The sequence below is a fragment of the Wyeomyia smithii genome, chromosome 3 (assembly GCF_029784165.1).
Source record: "Wyeomyia smithii strain HCP4-BCI-WySm-NY-G18 chromosome 3, ASM2978416v1, whole genome shotgun sequence".
Taxonomy (NCBI): Eukaryota; Metazoa; Arthropoda; class Insecta; order Diptera; family Culicidae; genus Wyeomyia; species Wyeomyia smithii.
The window spans coordinates 260,175,167-260,200,084 of NC_073696.1; the positions used below are offsets into that span (position 1 = coordinate 260,175,167).

Consider the following 24,918-nt stretch of genomic DNA (forward strand, 5'->3'; position numbering starts at 1 on the left):
CCTCCACCGTCTTGATAATGGAAGAGATTGCATCCAGCGTGGACCTGCCCTTCCGGAAGCCGAACTGGTTACTTGCCAGACCGTGTACACCCTCCGTGTACCTCACCAGTCTGTTGAGGATGATCCTCTCAAGCACCTTGCCCGCGGTGTCCAGCAGGCAGATAGGCCTATATGCCGATGGGTCCCCTGGCGGTTTCCCAGCCTTCGGCAATAAGACCAGTCTCTGCCGCTTCCACCTGTCCGGAAAGAGACAGTCATCCAGGCACCTCTGCATGACTGCCCTGAACAGCCCGGGGGTCGTTTTTATCGCCAGCCTGATCGCCAGGTTAGGGATACCATCCGGTCCCGGTGCCTTGCTCACCTTTAGGGATTTGGCGATCACGATGAGTTCCTCATTCGTAACCCTTGCCTCCTCCCCTGCCCCGACACGGCTGTCGTCGCTCACGGATTGGATGCTCGGCAGGTTGGCCGACCATCTCTGGTCTATGTCTGAGATACTGGAACGTCGGACGTGAGACTCGACGGCCAAGGACTTGGCTCGTGGCGTGGAAAGAGTCCCTCGATGATACGCTCCAGCATCGCTGGTGATCGCTCTGCAGGCACCAGCGCGCCTTTAGTCTTGGCCATTACGATCCTGTAGGCGTCACCCCACGGATTTGTATTGGCACTCGCACATAGCCTATCGAAGCAGGCCCTCTTGCTGGCCTTTATCGCACTCTTTAGCATCGATCTTGCCGAACTGAATGCTGCGCGGCGCTCTGTCCTCTCTTCTTCGTTTCGCGCACGCTGCATCCTCCGTCTTGCACGGAGGCACGCCTTTCGAAGGTCGGCTATCGCGTCCGTCCACCAGTAAACAGGTGGCTTTCCATTCCTAGGTTGGCGAGTCCTAGGCATGGTGGCGTCGCACGCCCGCGATAGCATAGCAACTAGTTGGTCAGCAGTCGGGCGGAGCCAACTGCCCCCCTCGCGCTCTCTTCTCATTGCCTCTTCGAATACCTCGGCATCAAAGTGCGATGTCTTCCACCCGCGAACGGTCGGAGTGTTGGCTCTACCCGTCGCTTGCCGCCTCTCGTTGTTGTCTACACTATAACAGGCCGCCTGGTGGTCGCTATTAGTGTAGCCATCGTCTACCCTCCAGTTCTTGATCAGTCCTGGGCTGGAGAACGTCACGTCGATGATCGACTCCGCACCATTTCTGCTAAATGTACTTTTGTTCCCAACGTTGGCCAGATCTAGGTTGAGCTTTGCCAAAGCCCCCAACAGGATCTGGCCCCTCTGGTTCGTGAAGCAACTTCCTCACTCAACAGCCCAAGCGTTGAAGTCGCCCGCCACCACCAAAGGCGTTAGGCCCGTTAGCTCCATGGATAGGAGGTCGACCATCTGGGTGAACCTTTCGGTAGACCAACGTGGCGGAGCATAGCAACTGCAGTAGAACACTCCGTTCACCTTAGCAACTACGTACCCTTCTTCTGAGGTTGAGACAACCTCCTGAACCGGGAACTTGCTCGTCGTACATATGGCCGCCAATCTGGACTTATCCGCAACCCAGTTACTGTTTCCGGAGGGATGCGGTAGGGATCCGATATGACGGCGATGTCCGACAACGACTCAGTGGCTGCTTGGTGTAGCAGCTGCTGAGCCGCGAAGCAATGGTTCAGGTTCAGTTGCGTCACCCTTACGCCCGTGGTTTCGCAGCCGGCTTTCCGGCTGGGCACCTGGGGCCTCCCATAAAGTGTTTGGCGTCCCGTTTCCCGGAACATACCATGCACTTGGGAGACTCCACACAGTCCTTTGCTTTCTGGCCTGCACCTCCACATCGCCTGCACAGCTGGCTCCTATCGGGCCCCTTGCAGGTCCAGGACTTATGTCCGCCCTCAAAGCACCGGAAGCAAATGTCTGGTTGCTGTAGTATGCCCAGAGGACATACAGACCAGCCGACCTTCAACTTGCCCTCTTTCAGGGCCAGGTTAGCGTCCGCCGACGGTAGTCGGAAGGTAGCTATCTGGGTCCCCGCCGGACCTTTGCGGAGGCGGATTGACTCCTTAGCCACCTCCACCCCGCACTTCGCTTTTAGGGCTTGTGCAATGTCGCACCCCTCAGTGATTTCGTCCAGGTTTTTAAGCTGGAGAGTCACTTCTGAGGTGAGTGCCCGCACTTGCACCTCCTTCCCTAGGACCTTTTCAGCTACCGTTTTGTAGGTAGCCCCCTTGTTCTTGGCGTCCTTCCGGAGCTCAAGTATCATCTCGCCAGTGCGAGATCGGCGGATACTCCGCACATCCGCCCCCAGATCCTTGAGCTGGGTTTCCCCCCTCATCTTCTTCAAGACTTCTGAGTACTTCGACCCATCCGTCTTGAGTATGAGGGCATCACCCCTACTCCGCGCCTTTTTGACCTTTTTTGGTCCTCTGGCCGCTCCGCCATCATGTCGCGTCGCACCTTCCCGACGCTTCCTACCCTCTACGGTAGTCCAAGGGTTGCCCGTAGCCTCCACCTGTGCCTTTTCCGCGGTGGACCTTGAACCGGTTGGCGTGTGTTCCCGTGGGAGTAGCACGACCAATCGTTTCTTGGTTTTCCCGGGGGCCGTTTCCCCCGGGGACTGCCTCGTTCGCTTAGAGACCTGCCCCGTGGAGCAGACCGACGCGAACGAGGGGGCGTCTGTCTGCACCTCTTTAGATGCAGTCGCCCTCCCGGTCCTGGCCGCTTTCTCGGCCGCCTTCACCCGAGCTACGAGTTCTTCGTGCTCCTTTCTGGCTTCATCAATGGTGCTCCGAAGCAGGAGGAGGCTCTGCTTCAGGTCGCCAGCGATGTTTCGCCTGTTCGCCAAGAATTCGATTATGGCATCGAGTTGTTCAGACAGCGCCGCCACTCTTGGCCGCGTGTCCATACACCTTTCGACGGCCTTGACTAGCAAGGGACCGTCTACCGAGATGTCTGGTGTGGACACCGACGGATTCGCCGTTTTTACACCTCCAGACTTCGCCGCATCCGTCTCCGCCTTCTTCTGCGGAGACCGCTGGATGCCACCTCGTGCGAAGGGATTTGGTAACCCCTCCGCACCCGTCTCTTTTGTTTTTGAGTTCAACATTTTTGTTTTTTGGGTCCCCCTACCAGCCGCTATCCTTATCCATAATGGAGTAGTCGCCTAAATGGCCCCAAGGTAGTCTATGCCGGAGCAGTGAGGCCATGGCTAGGGGCGGCTGCCATAGCGCCTTATGGGCAACTATGACACCCCCGACCGGCGCAAGTCAGGAAAAGACATCTGATCCTACTCCTGCCGGGTTCCCACCCGGCAATGGACTCGGAACGTACTGGAAGGCCTGCCAGGTTTTACGGGACGGAGACCCCTGCACCGGTTGTAATCTCGCCGTTTCAAGCCGTTATCACACGACATTACTAAGGGAGCTCGGCGCAGGTGCCAGCCCAAAATCATGGTACGAAAACGAAATCCGACTCTTATCCTATAGTGATGCGACCGGTTGCCGTAATTGGGAACATTACTGGCATCAGTCCCAATGGGCGGTATAGTGCATTTGGGTGGTGGGAGCGGCACTACTCGCTCCGTCGGAGCTGCTTCCGGCCAGTGTGGCTTTTGCGAGAATTCAGCGGCCCAGTGCCTGAATCTCGCCACGACCTAGGCTAGCTCCCGCTGATGGTCCGGGACTGCTTGCTAGCAGTGAGCACTTCCGTGGCCTTCAGTAATCGCCAATTACCGACCCGTGGTGGCATTCAGCTCTGCCATACACATTTTGAGTTGGACAGAAGTATTCGTCAGGTTGCAAAAAAATGCTCATTTAACAATCCCAAAAGATCTGGGAACACTGGGAATGGATGAAACTGACACATTTCATAATGGTTTGTTTACTTGTAATGAAAATCGGTTGTTTTCATATAATTGTTATTTCGGATTAATTGAATGGGCAGGAACGGCAAGGAAACTACGGAGAAGAAAGCAAAACTGTTTTAAATTTGTTCAATTGGAATAAAGCAGTTTCTACAGTTTCAACAGCTATGAGTTTGACTTTAGACTTCAGACGATGTTTTGACAATTCCACAATACTAATTTCTTAATGTAATGCCGTCGAGGCCTTCCGTAATACACTCGAATGAGTGCAAGTAAATAGCATTAACCTTTAAAAAAATTAAATTGAGCAGACAATTGGAAACTGCATAAAGTTAAATTGCCAAAAATTGCAAAATGAATAACAAAAAACCGAACAAAATGTCCATAACAATTATTAAAAACATTAAGTAAAACCGGTTGGAAAACATTTTATTTCAACAAATTGTCATAAGACAATCCTCTATTTAAATCATTTAAAATGTTATTCCGCTCAGAAAGGCCCTCTAACATCGCCAGCGTCTCTAGCCTGTTATGAAAAACAAAAACAAATCACCGCCTTGTCCGCAATGACACGCTTTAAGCAGCTGGACAATCAGCCAGTCAAATATTTATTGAAAGTTTTAAACTCGGGTTCCATTATACTTTCTATTTGCGACCAAGAATCGAGGGAAGCTACCTAATGTTTTCGACAAAGAATGGCAAAAAGTCGCAATAATTCACAGATTGAGGTAAACAAAACAACTTTCACGGCTAGGTTTACCAGCTAGGTGCGCAGGGGAAACGCCACTTATCTTTTCAGGCAAACACATGACGAATGTGTGAAGATCAATAAAAAACACTGAAAAAATCCGATATAGCAATCCACACTGCGACCCCGACCAACCACTCTTCAAGTTTCTTCATTAAACGAGAACGATCGCTATCGATCAGTTTTGAACCTATATCGATTGATTTCAGTTGTTGTCGTTTCATAAAGGTGCATAAAGAGTGGTTGATCGGGACATTTACTCCTACGCTGTCAGTGGGGCGGTAAGATAGGGCGTCGAACACTTTTTTTATTGGGTATGTACTCGAATGTCAATTCAACACGAATTTGAAACCATAATTCGGGTTATTCGCGTTGAAAGAGATTTTGAAGGCTGTTCGCACCTACGTGAACACTCATATGTAATTGTCAAAATGTGCGTGATGACAAAAGCAAAAATATTTCCTTCCTTCTTTCTCGCATGCGAAAACCAAACAAATATCAGCAACACCGTCAACGTGAATTGGCACTTCTTTCACTTGAAAAGTGGAAAACACTTAAAATGAAACTTTTTACTAAGGCGACGTTAGATGTGCTGTTAGAGCCTCATTTTAAGTTAAATTATTTATTACGAAAAATGACGGCGGGTAACCAAAACGTGACCTTTTGTATATTATACACAGACTTCGCAGTCAACTGTTTAATGTACAGGACAATTGCGGAGTTAGCGATACGATCGTACTGACACTAACAGTCTCTCCCGAGCCGAGACTAGAACCTACGACGACTGGCTTGTTAGGCCAGCATCGTACCTCAAAACCAACTGTAAGGTCTAAGCAAATAATTAGGACATTGTTGAATGGAAACTTGACATAATTTACACAATTAGGATCTTAAAAAAAATCTATTTGTACGTTTAATGTAAAATAAAATGGACAAAAATTGCCCATTTATTGTGGGTTTACCATCACATGTACTAACGAAACAACCCATGCAGCATATATCATAGTAACCCATGAGTCAGCAGAAATTTTGATTGAATTGATAGCTCTATCAGTTGAACTCTAAGCTAACCGTGAAGGTGAAAACAGTGAAGCTACTCCATTCAAAAGTGTGCGCGTTCAAGGAAGAGTACCCCGCCGCCTCAAAAACGGACAACGAAGCCGTCTGCATTCCACTCGGTCCATGGCTACAGTTCGCCATTCCTGCAGTCTGCGTAGGGTCTGTCACCTGATCGATGAATCTTGCACGCTATGTACCTTTCCGTCTCGTTCCTGATGAATTGGTCTTTACCGGGCTGTCGTCCGACATCCTTACGACATACCCAGCCTTCCGCAACCTGCCAATCTTAGCGGTGTGGATAATAGAGCCAGCTCCGCAAGGGCGCGTTGGTCTTCCACAAGCATAGTGCATGTCTCATGCCCGTAGAGGACTACAGGTCGGATCAGCGTCTTGTAGATGGTTAACTTGGTGCGGCGACGAATTCTACTCGATCGGAGCGTCCTCCGGAGACCAAAGTATGCGCGATTTCCTGCCATAATGCGCCGATGAATTTCTCTGCTGGTACCGTTGTCGACAGTTACCAGTGAGCCCATGTACACGAACTCATCGACCACCTTAATTTCATCACCACCAACTTGAACTCGTGGTGGGAGGTTAGCACTGTCTACTCGTGAACCCCTTCCTATCATGTACTTCGTCTTCGTCCCGTTCACTGGTCTCGGAGCTGCAGGAAATGACTCAGCGACAGCGGCTTAATAAGATGGTCAAGTCGATTTTCCCGGTAAATCGCGACATGTTGGTGGTGATGAACGACGAGACCTATCTCATCCTGGATGGCAACGACTGGCAGGGCGCTTCGTACGAAAGAAGTAAGCTCCGAGATGAAGTTCATTTAATACGCCAAGTTCACCAAGAAGGTGCTGCTGTGTCTGACATCATCAAGAAGGGGATGTCAAAGTCGCTGTTTTTCCGTTCCGGTCTAGCCGAGAAATTTGCATCCTTTATACCATAAGGACGAAGACGCGTCGTTCTAGCTGGATCTGGCGTCGGCCCACTACTCGAAGCGATCGTTGGAGGATATGGAGCAGCTGAATATCGACGGGGCGACCAAGTCGACGAAACTGCTTAACGTCCCGCAACTGCGTCCCATCGAGAATTTCTAGGCAAATCCAAAGCATAAAATTAACTCCAACAGTTATGTCACTAAAACTGAAAAGAAATTGATAAATAGAACAAAATTTATCAAACTCAATAATCTGTCTAAGTTTTTTGGGTTTTTGCGTTACGTAATTTATGAGTGTCACCTGAGAAAATAAAATCAGTAAATATTCGAGAATTTGATATAGAGTCAACACTTTATATAAACGGCTACAAACCAATCAAATATCAAAGCCATGCCGCAAATCTGCGTGAGCTCAATAATAAAATATCCCGTAAATCCTGTAAGCCACCCGAAAAAAATTTACGTTGTATTTTGCGGTGAGAATAGTAAACGGACAATGTTTTTTATTGTAACCGTAAAAACCCGGTATTTTTACTGTAAGCTTGCAAACGATTGTTGTCATTACCATGTTTCAACAACAGTTTTTGTTGTTGAATCTACCACCGACAATAATTTTACCATGAAAAACATTGTCAGTGACTTCTAAATGTATGGGAAAAATGCCCGAAAAAATGCTGTTAAGATACATAACGACCCCCCTTTTTCATGGTAAAAATGACAAAAACGATGTTTTTTATTGTTCTGGACAATAATATTGAATGTAAAATTGATGTATTTACAATGAAAAACATAGTTTAAATATGGTATAACTATGTACAATTACAGAAACTTTTTAAGTTTTTTAATGTTATTTTTTTTCGGGCTCGTACGAACTGATTTCATTCTTTGTCTCACAACTGTATTTTATGTTTTCGTAAAGCAGGCAGTGTATGTAATTTTTTCGAGAATGAAGAGAACTGAGGATATAAATTAGGCTTTTGAAAATGTTTACCTCATCCGTGTTCGGTGGGAGAACGTCGCCTGTGTGTCTCGATCACATGTAGGCCATATGTAAATCAATCAGGGACAAAAATCAAAACTTTACGATTCACCAAATCACAAAACTGTACCAAACGCCAACACACTCATTCTATACCAGATACCGTTAATCTCTTTGTAAAAGATGTACATTGTATGAAAACTGCAATTTCTATGTTTTACTCACTGTTACATATTGCAAAAGTGACTTAAGCGCAATTATAACGAAGAAAAAGAATTTTTTTAGGTATTCTTTTATGTATTATTTTTTCAAATTATTGTATATGTTTATTTACCAGAGTTACAAAAAAATTGAAAATTCTTCATGATGCATATTATAATATGTTAACAATTCAACTGCAAACTTATAGTTTCCTTTTTTCCTACGTTTTGATTATTGTTCCTCATTCACGATTTGTCTTTACTGGGTGCATCTTCGCCGTTTTTTAGTTCTGGTTGAGCAGCTTTCAGAAAGTTTCTGAGAACGCCCACGGGATGAAATATTGTTGTATTTATGTTCATTATTATCATCGAATCAAGGAAGAGCAAGCAGTGACTCCAATCGAATTTCATGCTTTTCATGAAAAACTTTTTTATTCTATTGCATTTCTCTCCCTTCGAGTTCGACTTCGAACAATATACAGCAGAAAACTTTTGCAAATTTCATAAACTTGCTCAATTGTGTCTTCTGGAAGAGACATGATGTTCTTTTGCTTACATTGCAGTTAACCCACTTCTCAAAAATCCGCCGGTCCACGAGCAATCGGCATTGACCTACGAAAAATAAAAAAAATTGCAGAGTTGCAGGAAGTTGGAGCTAATTCTTATATATATATTTAAACTTTTGATATATGTTTTAGAGAGGAACTCGGTAAAAAACTTTTTTTAAAACGCTAACGAAAGTTTGAAATTGTGTTTTTTCAATAATTAATACCTTCATCAATTCATCATACCGATTAGGCGTCGCACACAAATTACGTAACGCTGAAAACCCGGATTTTAGACCCCTCCCCCCCTATGTAACGATAAGTAACGTTCAACATGACACCCTAAAACCTCCTAAAATTACGGAACGCTTAACCCACAAAAATTGCGGTTTCGAAGAAAAACCACAGTTACGTAACTGTTTCAACTACCCCCCTCCCCCATATGTCACGATAAGTAACGCAAACTCAACCCACTTCCAACCGTCTTCTTGCGTTACATTATTTGTGTACGACGCCTTACGCAATCGAAACTAAGTCTCTCTATCAATGAAACATATTGTACTAATCTTGATTGTTATTTTCCATTTTATTTAATTGAAATACACGAAGTAATTAAGATCAAAACGAGCGACAGTTTAGCATGAAATGTGAAACTAATGATTGCTCTGGTCACTGACGCTTGCTATGCTTGAAATATTATTTGTGATGTTTTCCAAAGCTCACCAATACTTGTTCACAACCCAGGAGGTCTGTTAATACTTCGGGGTACTTGGTGCATCCAAATAAAAAAAAGAGAAAAACCGATTTTGTCTATGACGTCAGCGACGCACTGTGCGTCGTTGATATTTTCTGAGTGTGAGAAACCATTCTCTCTTAGTCAGAAACGTACTCAGTGTGCTTGTTTGATCGAGGCTATCAGAAACGGGATAGGGAGGGTATCCACGGGGAAAACGCTGTAGAAAATTACCCATTGAGTATTTTATCTTGAAAAATTGGTTAGAAGTAGTTTGGAGTGTATTGTTCACACTGTATTTTTATCGCTGTCAGTTTTTAGAAAGTTAGAAAAAGTGTCGTTACCCAAAAAGTAACATCGCAAATTGATTTTGCGCAAGCACCTGGAAAATCGTCAACGGCTTTATCGGGAAACAGGAACTCGTGCAGACAATGATATGCCAATCAGCCAATCATATGACTGATTAAACGTAACTACGAATCTCTGAGCATCGAACAAAATGAGAAATGCGGTTAGAATGGATGTTCCATTAGTGATTAGGATTTCAAGCGCGTTATGAAAGCGTTTACGCGGTATCTTAACGCTTCGGTCGCATATGTGACCAAAAATAGAATTTGTTCAAGTCTTTCATTCAGAGAGCCAAGAACTGCGAGTGACAGCATACGTACAAAGAGCAGACGGCTCCAAATCGTTGCGAATGACAAAATACAATCAGATGCTGACGATGATGAGACTTACGTCAAGGCGGTCTTCCACACTTCACAAGCTTGATAACACTGCACAATGATCCAGATACCAAATTTAGGAGGAAACTTGGGTCAAGAGCTCTATAGCAATGTTTTAGAGAAAAACTTTCTTCTACAAAGTTGTTACATATGATAATGCGCTTATTGAAAAATTATCAAAAATTAGGGTGACCAAAATTTTCAAAGCAATCAACTATATAACTTTTTTGTCTTTGAAGATAGAAGGAAAACTTGTTCCACAATGTTATAGCTCCAATAATTTTAAGTAGCTTTGTAAAAAAAAGTTTTTTCTATCTTTGAAAACAACCGATTTATATTGAAAAAACACATTTTGCGCTCTAACTTCTTTATTTCAAGTTTCACCTTTCAACTGCCTTTGAACGACTTTTAAAGCTTTTTAAGAGAAGCAATTTGCAATTTTGATATCGCCAATATCTCTATTCTACTCAAATTTATTAATGTTTTTCATAAAAAAAACATGCGTTTTTCATTTGTATGTCATTCATTCTGGGGCAAACATAAAAAATATCTCTTGGTCTCATTTTGAAGCGCATACTTGACTCTATAAATGGAGGAACTTTTAGAGATATGTTATTTTTTAAATTTGAGTAAATTCAATTTAAAAACAAGACGTAAATTCCAATAATTTTATACATTATGCATATAAAAGCACCCAGATTTATGTTTTGGTGTTTTTTCTTATAATTAGACGTAATTACCTTTAATTTGACCCAAAAATATCGAAAATCGATCAACTGGTTCAAAAGTTATGATTTTTTTTAAATTTAAATACATCGAACACAGTCAATTTTTATGGTCACCCTATTTCGAAGTTGGTCACGCAAAGTGCTTCAATTGTGCTCAAAATCGCAGGGATGCATCTATGTTGAACATAATCAAACCCGTATTGTTTCGTTGGGTTGTTGAGGGGACCAGCTGCGAAATAGGGTGACCATAAAAAACGGCTATATAATTTTTTATTTTTTTTTCTATTTGAGCTTTTGGAATGCACTTTTTTTTCATTTTGTCACCAGTGTAATCCTGGGGAAGTGAGTAACCAGATATTAATAAATCTACCTCAAGGAGTGTCTACAGAAGCGTCTGCTTCCTTTATTGGAATAACACGAGGGATCTACGATCTTCTGGCCAGTTTAGCTTTTTTTTCTTTGTTTGGACTCATCACTGCGACCAGAGACATTCGATCTATTGTGATATTGCACAGGTGTTTTCTGAATTCCGCACTTCATATTATTGGCCAGCATCACTATTGAAATGAATGATCCGCTTTTTTCAATTATATCCGTGCTTGTGTGTGAAATTTTACCCTTCCGTTTCAAGCTTACTGCTCTACAATACCGAGCCTCTTTCTATCCTACCAATATTGCCAAATTATAATTCCCCTGGAGTGAGGCTTCACCTAACGTTCCTCTCTGGCCAGGTTTATTCTAAGAGGGACTTGTTATGTCAAGAGGAAGGATCTTATAGAAACCTCGTGCCAAAATCGCCAATTACAATTCCCTGGAGAGGATAAATATTCGTATGATCAGTTTTATTATAAGAAGGGCTTATTTTGTCAGGAGGAAGGAGTCTTATCGAAACCTCGTTCCTCCTACCAACACCGCATCACAATTACAATTCCCTGAAGAGGCATTTAGTGCCTTACCTCTGGTCAGTTTTATTATAAGTAGAACATTTCTATTTCAAGCAGTAAATGTGGAGCTGACGATTGAAAAATGTACTAACTGGGCAAATAGTTAATTAGAAATTTACCAAAAAAACCAACCTTGCCCAACCAACCAACCAACCGTCACTTTCGTACCCAAGAACATGAATACCCCCCCCCCCTCTCCGTAACGCACCGGAACTAAGGTCTATCGAAAAATACTGGGCTATTATGAAGCAGGCATTACAAAAGCATCCCAGGAAGGTCAAATTTGATGAAGACATGAAGAAAAATGGGTTTCCGTACAAAAAAAGCTGCAGTCACATCTGTATAGAAAAAATGCCTAATAAGTGGAGTCAAGCGTAAGAAAATTGCAAGTAGGGTGGGGAACATATTTTAAGCAGCTTTAGGAACCGCCTGTGTATTGAGAGGAAACACTCGAAATTTGTTGGGTGAAATTCAAAAAGAAGTATATCAATCTGTTCGCTATTTTTTTCTCTGTCAGAACTCCTTTTCAGATTGTAAAACAAAGTTAGCCAACTTTAACAATAATCAATTAAAGTTACCAATCGAGGGACAGTATTCCAATCACCCCGAAACTATTTTAAGCAGTTTCCATCTGTTTTGCAGGCTTTTTTTTCAGCACCCGAAGTGGCTCCTGAATGGCTGCAATATAGGTCGATTTGTTTCGAATGGTGATTTCTGTGTGATTACTTTGTGATGAACGGTATTTCTTATATTCGTAAGACAGCTAGACAATCAAAGTTTTCGTTTCCATTATTGGAATTGTAGATATTGATCAAAATCCAGGAGTTTAAGGCCTGCTTTCTTCTACTGATTAAAATAGGCGCTACTGATTAAGCCGTTCCCTACCCTAGTACGTAGTAGAAGTTAAAATTACGTGAAGCGCTGTGCAGATTTCGCTTTAAAAAGTCCTTTAAAATCTTTAAAATCTATACGAGGTGTGCTCGAATAGACCGCGCGCTTGTGTATGTGTGGGTGTGTGTGTGTGTGTGTCGAACACAATTTACGTAACGCTAAAAATGTAGAATTCAGACCCCCTCTTCACTCTATGTAACAAAAAGTAACATGAGCAAGCATGAAAATTTTCACTCACTAGCAATATTCCATGCAAATGTGTTCTTTGATTCATCAGGTATCGTCCAATTATTCTCACTCGCGTACAAGTTTTCCATAGAAACGCTGCTGATTGTTTTTCGCTTATCAGTGTTCCGAATACCATAGAAGGAGGCTGAATGATTCAAACACGATAATATTTATTGTATCCAAGTTCATTTGCATTTAACAGTATAGCGAGAATCTTTGAGAGATTATCGCCAGTGATACAAAATTATGAATCTTAATGAATGTTAGATTGCGTTCATCTGTTTGCTTACCGGAGCAAGTAAGTACCAAACAAACAATTTTGTTTATTTATAGCTTGTTAAGCTGCTTTTAAGCGAGTTTCGGCTGAACTAAAGCTTATTCAGTCGTTATACAACATTTGTAACAATAAGTAATACAAACTTAATCCTTCCCCCTCTTCATGCGTTACGTAACGACGCCTAACATGGTGCACCTTAAAACGGGAATTGATATTTCCCAGCATATTTGCACGAAAGTGAAAAATACCTAACAGAAACGTTACCATGTTACCGTGACAAGGAAACAATAAACATTCTTGATTTGAATGAAACTTTGTATTTGCTTTCGACTGAGGGCCCATATATTTTTCGCAGGTATTTGAACCATTTTGTTTCATGCGTCGTTTTTTGAAAGGGTGTATCAGTTTTATTAAAACATTTTAATAGAGATCATAGATTTTGAGATACAATTTTTCAAAAATGTCACCTAATAAAACAGCCTTGAGAATGGTTTGAATATGTCTAAAAAGAGTCCTCTAGTCGAAAATTTATACAAAAAAAACATTTTTTCGAAATGATAGAAAAGCCTATCAATTAAACATCATAACCCTGATTCTTATTCTGATTTCTGACTGATTCTCTGAATTATGCTTCATAACCGAATTTCAAAAAATTCCTGGAGTAGTTAAGAAAATGATCTGAATGAGCTGAACAACAACAACAACGAGAAATTTTTCCTGGTTGTCCGAGTCATTTGCTTTGGATATTCATCACTCATAAACTGTCCGTAATGGACTCAAAGTTAGTAAATAAATTTGCTGTGGAATGTTCACAGGAATTTACAAGTAAAAAGGCCTTTAATAATTTAAAATTTATGGCGAAGGAAAATTTTACAGAAATGTCGGAAAATCTATAAAAAAAAATAATAAAAGAAATAAAAGAAATTTCGGCACATGAGAGGCATTTTTCAAATAAATCTGAATGATAATAAATACGGTTTTTATATAATTTCTCATAGCGAGTTATGATCAAAAATTAAAAATTGAAATGGTTACAGCATTGACTATTTAATAAGAATAGAAACGGAAATCTTCCTCACGTTTATAATCCATTGCAATGATTATCCGTATACAAACAAGTTTCATTGCGTAACTTTGCTATCAACTAAAACATTTTTGTATCGTACTAATTTCCTGTACGCTCAAGTGGAGATGAGCCATTAGAACAGACAGCATCCTTTAGGAGACAGAACAAATTAATTTGATTACAACGGAAGCTTACGGCTCCACTGGAGAAGAGATACTTCTTGCATAGCCATAGATGAGACACGAAGAACAAAGAGCGAGTAATCTTCTGCGAAAATCCTTTATCTACGGCATCAACCGCAAATTGAATAACCCGCACTTCGATCACACGCTATCAGCTAGCAGTAAAAGTAACAAGTTTACAATTTGATTATGATATCGACACGTAGCGAAGCGTAAATTGGTTTTACTATACGTTCCGCATTATGTATAGCCTTTTTGACTCTAGTTTAGATAGTGTGCGCCAAATTCAGTAACGTTTAATTTAACTACCATCCGCAGGAACGTGTTTCAACCAACACCAAGGTGTACGAGTTCAAATAGCGAACAACGGCTGAGGTCGGTCGGCGGCACACGGTAGCGCATCCGTGCCGTCGCACCGGCTTGGCAGCCAATCCGGACCACAGCAACCATAGGCACTGTTTCCTGCCCAGCCAAAACCTGCACCATCACCAGAACCAGCACCACCTCCACCTCCTCCAACAGCAGCAGCAGCAGCAGTCACATCGAATGGATCACTACAGTTGTCCATCAACCGGATCACCGCCGGGTTCTCCGTCCTCACCGTCCGCGATGACCGCAATGACAGGCTCTACGCTGAGCATGATTGAGTCTGGCTCGGTAGTTGGTGCTTCCGGGCTGGTGGCTCCAATCCAGGCACCCTTTCTTCGAAGGGACAGCGCTAAGTTAAAGTCCTGTCTCAGTGCTAACGTCGCAGGGGAAAGCGGAACTGGCGACTCGAGGACGGTGTCTGCACTTGAAATGGTCACCTTCCGTACTCCGCAAAGGCAGGGATCCTTCCAGGTGCTGCTTAAAAAGGACAGCGTTCGAAGTCGAGACAGTTATGTGTGCGAGTTGTAAGGAGTGTCATCCCGGGGGGAAGGCCCAGGACTAGTCGATTGTTATATATTTGTCTGTGATGTTAATTGGTTAGGCTGATGTGATTCAGTTGTGTATAATGGCAAAGATTACACGCGATGAACACAACATGGTAATCAGATTAGGGACTCGGAACGGCCCGACTGCTGCCAGCGATAATTATAATGAAGGGTTGCTTTATTGATTTGTGTGCGCTATACGGTCTTGGGCCGCGGATAGTAAAGTAGCAGAGGATGCTTAAGTGTTGATTTTTCATTGTCGGTGGAGATTCGGTTTGGGTGTAATTATGAGCTATAATTTCTACCCAGGGAGTTATGGTTATAATATTGTAAAAAATATGGCTGTCATATATGTCGAACAGTATTTAGAAAAGATTGTTACTACTATTCGTTGCAGGAAAATGCAACTAGTTGTCTCTGGCCGACGAATTTTTTCATGGATCATTTTTGGTGAAACTTACTTCATTATTCTTGAAATTGGTCTTGTTCAGTAAATTAATTAAAACATAAACAAATAATGTCAAACATTAATAAGACAATTTTTTTGATTTGTTTGTTATCAGAAAGTGATATAAAATCAGGGTATTTCGGGCTGTTTTTAAAATGATTCTGTTTTGTGAAGAATGAAAAATGTAAGGTTTGTGTCAATCATTACACCATTTATAAATGTTTGTTCGGGTATCTTTTTGCTGGCAAACAGTATACTTAACATATATTGAGACTGCTGCTCATTCAAATTGTTTTATGCGACTGATATTAAGGTTTAATAGATACATTTAACTACGCGAGTTTTATGCAAAACGCATTACGATGGCGTTCTGTGGAACAAAAAGTTTTTTTTGACAATATTTCGTGTTTATAAAAAAGTTGGGTTTGTGTTACCGAATTGATAGAGAAGGTGTTTATTATAAGTTCAACAGTAGAAACATGCGTTGAATTTAGTATACACAGACGTTTTGGCTTCGAAAATTTTCGGAAATTGCTTTGGAGTGTTACTTGAGCTTTTCGATATTTAGGTATGTGGTTTAACGACTGAATCTTTTAGTTTCAGATTGTTCGAACAAGTCAATTCTAGCCGGTAAGCGTTGTCATGTGGTTTTATCCCTTATCAATAGTACTATTTTCTTCGACATATGAGGACGTTTTTTAGCATTTATAAATCAATGGTTTTTTACTCCGTGAGTATTAAGGTAATGTATCATAATCGGACCAGCAATCAATTAGACGATTTTTGAGGTACATAGATTTCAGATTCTCGGATAACATAATATGATCATCAAAATATACGTTTATTGAAACAATCTATCTGTCTGGCTTACGGAAACAACAATTAATAACAAATTGAACGTGATTTTATTGAAATTGAACGTGAATTTATTCAAATTTTATATCATGATAGGACCAGTCATTTTATCCTCGATTCTAAATGGATCATTTAAGATTTTTCAAAAAAAAAAAAAAAAACAATTTAGTTGTCTAAAACTCATTTGAACATTTTGCAATGGACGAGAAAAAACTTTCTTTGAATGTACGTGAAACCCAAGTAACACACAAAACATGTTTGAAAATAAGTATCAACGAAAGTAGTCATATAAGTGTACTACAGGCGCAATTGAAAACTTGCGTTATTATAATGTGTTTGAAGTTATTTTTCATCAGTAATACAACCGCATTTCGAAAACAAGCTCGTTTTTTCTGGTTTTGGAGATGTTTTTAATAACATGAGTTCAAGAATGACAATCACTATCACTTGGTCTTTTCGTAAGACGTTACACCATCTAATAACAACACTACGTACCTGTAAAATGCTTTTCCTTAGTACCATAGTCGTAGCATACAACATCCAACTTAAAATTACTTGATCAAATTAATATTTAAATTAAATGAACGATTTCTATATTTATTCGAAGCGGGTCAAAACGCGCCATCAAAAGATAAACAAAACGCTTGCAGTGTAACCAATATCAGTTCAGATTTTTGTTATTGTATATCTAACAAAGTTTTCTAGTTTGGTTAGATTTTATATCCAGATAACGTTGAAACTATGCGAAAACAATTTCAATATTCAAGCGAGAAATAACTCTTTTTGAAAGGTTGAATATTGTTTTTTGTCATCATTTTATAATCCATCATTTTATATGCCACTGATAAAAGAAATTGCCGATCTAGTTGCACTGCGCAGACACAACACATTTGCGCATGCGCTGGTCAACAGTTGTCATAGCAACAGATTTGCGCATTGCCGTATTAGTACTCGAGATGTATTTTATCACTTAATTATATCAAGTTGGCTTGCTTTCATGCAGTTATCGGTACTTCTACTACTAGCCTTCATGTTTTGCGCTTTTCTGGTGATATTGATGTCATGGAATAGGTAACGTCAACTATTCTATACCAACGTGTGTTACTTGGGAAGTGATCATAATATCAAGTACAGGTAAAGGAAGTGTTGGAGTCTTGAAAGTAAGATAATACGACCATGATACAATCTCTTTCTCTCTCTTTCTGATACCTACTGCCTTATTGCACATCTTATGCATTTACTCTCAATCGCGTACCCAGGAGTGCAAGGGAGTAAACTTTAATTGCAGATATCTCAAAAAACGGTTAGGTTTAACGCTAAACGGACAAAATTTACGTCTTGAAAATAGCTTTTTCAAATTCGACCCACAGATTCTCTGCGTCACCTCTAGACCTTAATGAAATTTAACTAATTTTTTATATGTTGCTTGTTGAACCCCATGGAGGTCTTGTTGCTTGGGAAAACGAGTCCTGCAAACATTTCTGAAAATAAGTCCCCTTTCTGATGTATCATTTTTTTAAACTTTTTTACTAATAATGTAACCTAATAAATCCTAATAAAATTTTCTGGACTTCACCAGGAGAAGTTGTTTGATAATATTGGTAACTATTTGCAGTAATTTTTCGGCTAATAGTGAAGCAATCTCGCAAATGAAAAGTTGGTCCGATCATGGTAAGATTTAGGAATCCGATCATGATACATCACCTTATTCCGTACAAATCTCAAAATAAAGACACATTTATTTCCACTGCTAAGAGTAATAGATGAAAAATCACAAGAAGGTTGTATGCAAAGCCACGACCGCAAGGTTGAAGTAGAATACTTTTACAAGAAAGATAACCCGGCTGCTTGCGTGTCAGTCATTTTTTCTTGTAAATAAACGTTGACCGTTCATTGGCAGTATTGTAGTTTCATTTTGTCTGATATTTTGAATGAAGTTCATTGAATATTTTTAAATTTTGTGCAAATGAGAAGTTGAAGTGCTGCCGAATTGTAATATGCACATTTAATGCGACATCATTAAACGGAAACGGAACAAAGGCTACGGTTATGCAGAACGCGAATGCCGATGCGCGATGCGATTTGCCTTACCGTGGTGAAATGTATGTATAGCTCTTTTTTAAGCGAAGTAGAGCTATACATTTCAAACGATTTCGTCTTGCCGAATCGCATCGCGCCGTTATTTGCGTTCTGCATGACCGTAGCCAAACGCTAAGCGACGCAAACACGTAATAATAGTCAGAGTATGCATGTGGATGAAGATAATTAACTGAGCAAGATCGCACCAAATCACCGATGGTCGAATATCGACCATTTTTGATTTGAATGAAACTTTGCACACGTATTTGGCTCAGCAAACTGAGCATTTTCCACAGATGGAGTGATTTTTTACACCCATGAGTTACATTCTAAAAGGGCGTATGCCTTTTGGCATAGGTTTTATTCGAAGCATTGTAGCCCAGAAACCGTTGGTTGTATAGAAAAATCATGACAAAAATATACACTGTACAAAAAAAATTTTTTTGACCAAAAAAAAAATTAAAAATAAACATTAAATTTCAATTTAAAAAAAAAAGAGTTGAATTTTTTTTTAAAGGAACTTGACGTTAATACGCAACTTTTAAAAAAAAATCCAGAATGGAGAAATGATAAATAATTTCTTTATGGTAGATTAATTTTTTTATGAAAATTCTAATTAAAAAATTTTTCAAAATATTTGTATTCTGATGATTTTAAAAGATGCAGAGAGTCATTTTAAATCAAAAAGCTCTTGGTAGTTAACATTCTAAAAGCATTGGTTTTCGAGTTATTTCTAATTTTAGCTCGAACAATTATTAAAATTTAGGAAAATACACGTTTTTCTTAATTTGTCCATGGTTCTCCAGCAAAAATCATACGTTCATTGGAATGCTTGATCAAAAATATACAATTCATTATTTGACAACAAAACGATTGGGCGAACGGTTCTCAAGGAAAGAGTTAAATGTTCTAAGTGATATAAATATATATAAGAATCAAATATTTATTTTCGAGTTTTATTATCTTAGGAACATATTTTTTTATGACATAGATACTTTACAGAACTAGTTTCACCTTATATTTTATATACATCATAAGTAAATGATTCGTCAGCTTTTGAAAACAGCTTCGTTTGTATCTTATTTTCTGAAATCGGAACAAACGAGTGATACTTTTGTGTGCCAGCTATTATTTTAGATTATTAAGCTTCTTTAAAAAAAATTAAAAAAAAATTCAACTCTTTTTTTTTAATTGAAATTTAATGTTTATTTTTAATTTTTTTTGGTCAAAAAAATTTTTTTTTGTACAGTGTATATTTTTTTATGATGCTTTTTTAATTCCCTGCAATTCATTCTCAGACAGTTTTTCTATACAACCAACGGTTTCTGGGCTACAATGCTTTCAATAAAACCTATGCCAAAAGGCACACGCCCTTTTAGAATGTAACTCATGGGTGTAAAAAATCACTCCATCTGTGGAAAATGCTCAGTTTGCTGAGCCAAATACGTGTGCAAAGTTTCATTCAAATCAAAAATGGTCGATTAAATTTTCGCGTATTTCCAGGCGATTTGAAATGATTTTGCTCAACTTTGGATTATAGCGCAAAACGAGAAAATATCAACTCTTCAAATAATCATTTGTGTTCTTCAAATTTCAGTTGTTCAATTCAATATCCGATGAAATGTTTGTTTATTATCTGATGAAGCTCTTATATAGGCCAAATGATGCATTCCCAATTTACTAGGTTCATAACTCTGCCGACCGTGCTTGGGAAGCAAGCATATAACGACCAATCAGAGGTCGAATTTTATGTTTTGACAAGGCTTAATAGTTTTCAATAGTACAATAGTTCGAATGATAAAATTGCAATTTCATGCATTTGGTAGGAATCTTAGAAGATTTTCTAATCGATTGCTGCAAAAACGAAGGAAATCCATCGAAAACTAACCGATTTATTAGCATTTGAAATTTTTCCTACTTTTTTCAGTTTTAGATTTTCATTTCACATCCCTATGTAGCCGAACTTCCTGAGAGAAGTATTCTAATTCAAAATTAAATCTTCATTAATTCATTTGTTGTCCTTATAAGGACAATTGTTCAATTTATCATAGGATCAAGTGTTTATCTTACATCTCTGTGTTACCTTGATAGTGAGGACTAAGGCGCACGGTCAACACAATGAGAAAGGTGTTTTCACATTGAAAACTAGACACGGCTTTACTGGAGCAAGTGTTGGCAAATGCATCTACCACTAATACCACCGCTATCATACGAAAGCGCGTCGTTTCATGTGGGGAATATCAACAACGAAAAATGACGCCCGTCTAAGCATTACCCGAGCTGTTTCGCCGTGCTGCTCCCATTTACTTCCACATCGGCCTCAGGGAAGTACCGGCTGCATCTGCATCTACCGCTGAGGCTGTCACTATACTGCTATTAGCTATTAACTCTTCAAATAAGTGTTTTATTTGTTCTCAAAAGAACAATTGTTCAATTCAAAATCGGATTTACGCAATCGCATCTCTGTAATATTACCGACAATAATATTCTTCTGAACAAAATGATACAACTTTCCCATTAGGCCTCTGCCATAATAGACGCGAAAAGCGACGCGAACCGATTCGCTCGGCTGTAGGTTAATGTACAGCCATCAGTAGAGCTGCAAATTAACCTACGGCCGAGCGAATCGGTTCGCGCCGCTTCAAGCGTCTACTATGGCAGAGGCCTTAGAGAAAGTTGCTGGCTGATGTATTCACTTCATGCGAGCCTGCTGCTGATGCTTCCCGCTACCACACTGAAACAGCATTTTAGTGGAGAGAGTGTCGTTGCATCAGCTGACCCTGCTACTTTCGATGCTGATATACCCGCTGCAACAGCTACGCTATGCATAGCCATGCCACAGTTGTGGCCGCTATACGCTGGCCCGAATGCTGAGCAACTGCAACGCTTATCCGCAGCCATGGCACAGTTGTGGCCGCTATCCGCTATCGATGGTACCCACTGATGCTCCCGCTGCTGCTAAGGGAGGACTGCTGTCGTCGCTGTTCAGAACTACTATGAGCGGCTTCGACTAAAACAGGCTCTTATATAGGGATGAAAATAGGAATGAATTATTTCTCGTACGTGGTGGAATGATATAACTTGAAAAATATGTGTGACTTCATTCTGGTTCAGAGCGATCATTTGATAAGCTCCACCTCTTTTTTCAGTTTCTAAAGTTTTTCCTCAGTTTCGTAGCACGGATGCACAAAAATGATTTCTTGTCGAGCCGGACCGATAGCACTCTCATTGAAGCAACAAAATAACATGTTTTGTGTCGTGTTGTGCAGCTTGGTTGAAGAAAATGTTCCCGTCCCCGTGTCGCATGTAAGCAGATTATTGCGTTCAGTAGACAGTAGATAGTGTATCCAGCGAATAAACACCAATGGTGCTCTCACACACGCAACGGTTTTAACCCGTGTCTTATTGCGGTTTGTAACATCAAGCGATTTCGTTTGCTCGCTGTTGCGTGTTGCATCATGTAGCAACTTGGCAGCTGGGAGACGACGAAATTCTGTTTATGCTGATTGATTGAATCGACTTCATATAAGCTCTGCATAGTCGAACTAACTGCTTTTGTGAATGCGTTTTAACAGGGCAGTTTATTATTCAATGTCGGTTATGCTGATCGCAGCCTTTGCGCTGCTCCTACAGTGGGGGGTTTACTAAATAAAGTGAAAGTAAAAATTAGACAACTACTACAGAATTTGATTGCATTCCGCACAGAATGTCTGCTTGTGTTGATGCCAGAAAATTATTAACCTTCAATTATTTTATTTGCCTTGAAAAAGCATTTTGCGGTTCAAAATCGGTTGCTAATTACAACCTTTGAGCTGCCCTAACATTGGGGGATCTAAGATACACGGACAACATGCACTGTGGAAGCTATTTCACATTAGTAAATTCGACGGGTGCGACAGATTTAAATTGCTAGGATGCAACACAGAATGACAAATATTATTAACTTTCAATGACTTGTTTATTTGCCTTGAAAAAGGCATTATGATTTCCAAAATTTTATTTCCCGATGGCAATCTTCATGCTGCCCCAACAAGGGGGGGAATAATGGCTGTCTGGCGACACACGTTGAAAAAAACCGCGCTGCTCCTGAGACGTGGTGACCAAACACAGGGCTAGTGCTGCTGCTAAGGAAGGACGACTGCTGTTGTCGCTGTCTAGAACTATTATGAGCGGCTTCGGCTGAAACAGGCTCTTATATAGGCCAAATAGCATGTTTTCAATTGCAAGGTATATGATCCTGTCGACCATGCTTGGGAAGCAAGCATATAACGACCAATCAGAGGTCGAATTTTTCGTTTTGACAAGGCTTGAATATTTTCAATAGTACAATAGTGTGAATAATAAAATTACAATTATCTTATTTTGGGAAGAATCTTAGAAGATTTTCCAATCTATTGCTGCAAGAACGAAGGAAATCCATCGAATACTAACCGATTTATTAGCATTTGAAATTGGACATATTTTTCACTTTTTTCAGTTTTAGATTTTCATTTCACATCCCTATGTAGCCGAGCTTCCTGAGAGAAGTATTCTACTTCAAAAAACTTCTGTTTTTTACAAACTATTTTTTTGTTGTTTCAAAGTAGGATGTGGGACGGCTTAATCAGAAGTAACTACTTTAATCAGTCCACGAAAATGGAAGATTATAGCTTTTCAGCCATTTCTGTGAATTCTAGTGCCCCTAGTGAAGATAACTTTTTCAGAGACTCATATGTGTTTTCCCATAAGCCATCGTAGAAGTGACGAACTCGGCGAGCAATTACTCTGTCACACTTTGACACAATTCTGTATACACCAAAAATCACAGGAATGGTTAAAAAGTTATAATCTTTCATTTTTTTCAGTTTGGGCTCCAGAGCACAACCTGTGTTTACCAGTGTTATTGGTAAAGTTCGCTAAATCAGTTTTATATACTGGAAACAAGTGCTGACAGAAGAAAATGTGAACAAGTTGAACGAAAGATTATAGCTTTCTAGCCAATTCTGGGAATTTTGATTTTTTTTTGCAATTAAGGCCGTTACAAATTTTTTTTTCATTTTATGTCACCCTCCCCCTTCAAAAATCTTGAATATTGGAAGGGGAAGAAAAAAAAGCTCATACCGTTTTATTCATTTAATTTGTTTTCCGACAGCATTAATGCTTAATTTAGCAATGAACCAGTCTAGTGACAGAGAGAGTGTCGTCAAAAGGCAAGCGAAATAGATAATAATAATAATAAAGTGTTATTTTTCAACATTTATTTGAGTGCAAGTTACAAACGTCATAACTTGCACACAAACTTTTATCAAAGATATTTCTTTTTTCTTTCGTCTCGGTGTTATTTATTTTTTGCCACCCCCTTTGCTAAGTTTGATAACTTTGGACATAAAAAGAATTCGAAATTTGTATCAGCCTTAACGTAGAAGCGAGGAACTTTTTTTCGAACTAATTTCAATTTTTACAACGACTTTTACCCGTCAACATTTGAGTTTATTAAGTGTTTGCAGACACCTAATATATTAGACGGCCGCGGCAGATTTTGATTGCTAGAATTCAGCACAGAATGCTTGCTTATGTTGTTGCCCAAATAAGGCAAAGCTTCATCGCGGAGGAAAAGGTCAATGCTCTCAAGCGGCAAATCGAAACGTTTGCTGCTACCGCGCTGCTGCTGAGATATGTGACTAACCGGCAAGTGATTTGTGTAGGCCGAAAGCAAATTCTGAATGCCAGCTGATACTGCCGCAATCCACTACGCTACTGCTAATATAGACCCGTACGTCCGTTCTACAAGTACCAAAAGAATGTAATTAGTTTGACTAGAAGCAATTTTCCAACCGATTGCTGCAAGAATGAAGGAAGCCCGTTGAAAACAAATCGATTTATAGGCAGTCCTCTCTCGTAATAGATTTTCTATTTACATCCCTATGTAGTGGGCTGAAGAAAAACGCAGTTCTACGTCAAAAGTTCAAAATTTTCTGCAATAAAGAAACTGAATTACATTCACCAAAATTTATAGGAAAGGTTGAATAGCTATAATCTTTCTTTTTTCCGGTTTGGGCTCTTGGAATGCGTTGTTTTTTTATTTTTTCGACCAGTGTAATCTATCTGTAGAAAATGCGCCCTCATGGAAGGTATCGACGCGGAGTCTCTAGATATCCTGTCACCCGTTCGTCTATTTTTCAAACGCAGTTTCCTATTTTGAGACTGATTTAAAGTGGAAAAACAATAGAATGCTATTGGGGCCACGCACAAGTGCGTGTCATATATCTCAGTAAAATGCAAAATATATACTACACGATGTGGACGATTACAACCAACATATCATAGGATTGAAGCACTCGAAAAACAGAAGTTTTTATATTCTTTTGGAATGTAAGAATGTTGTTGGGGCTACGCCTGAGTGTGGGTGGTTTGTTAAGTAAATTTAATTCTCTCTCTACCATGGTTACTCTAGAGCACCACTGGTTTGGATGCAAAATGCCTTTCGAAATTGTTACTAATGGTAGGTACTCAAAATGCACAAATATGCTCTTGAACATTGTACTGATTGTTCA

At 40.2% G+C, this 24,918-nt stretch overlaps 1 protein-coding gene across 2 annotated transcripts in view; it reads left to right on the plus strand.

The window, feature by feature from the left end:
* LOC129731909 (relaxin receptor 2-like) overlaps window positions 1-18,360 on the plus strand; it is a 182,245-nt gene extending 163,885 nt beyond the window's left edge. For both annotated transcript variants that reach the window (XM_055692280.1, XM_055692281.1), the window contains one exon: window positions 14,408-18,360. In XM_055692280.1, coding sequence (XP_055548255.1) covers window positions 14,408-14,449 — 42 coding nt within the window. In that variant the 3' untranslated portion in view covers window positions 14,450-18,360. The remainder of the gene's footprint in view (window positions 1-14,407) is intronic.
* Window positions 18,361-24,918: the final 6,558 nt, after the last annotated feature.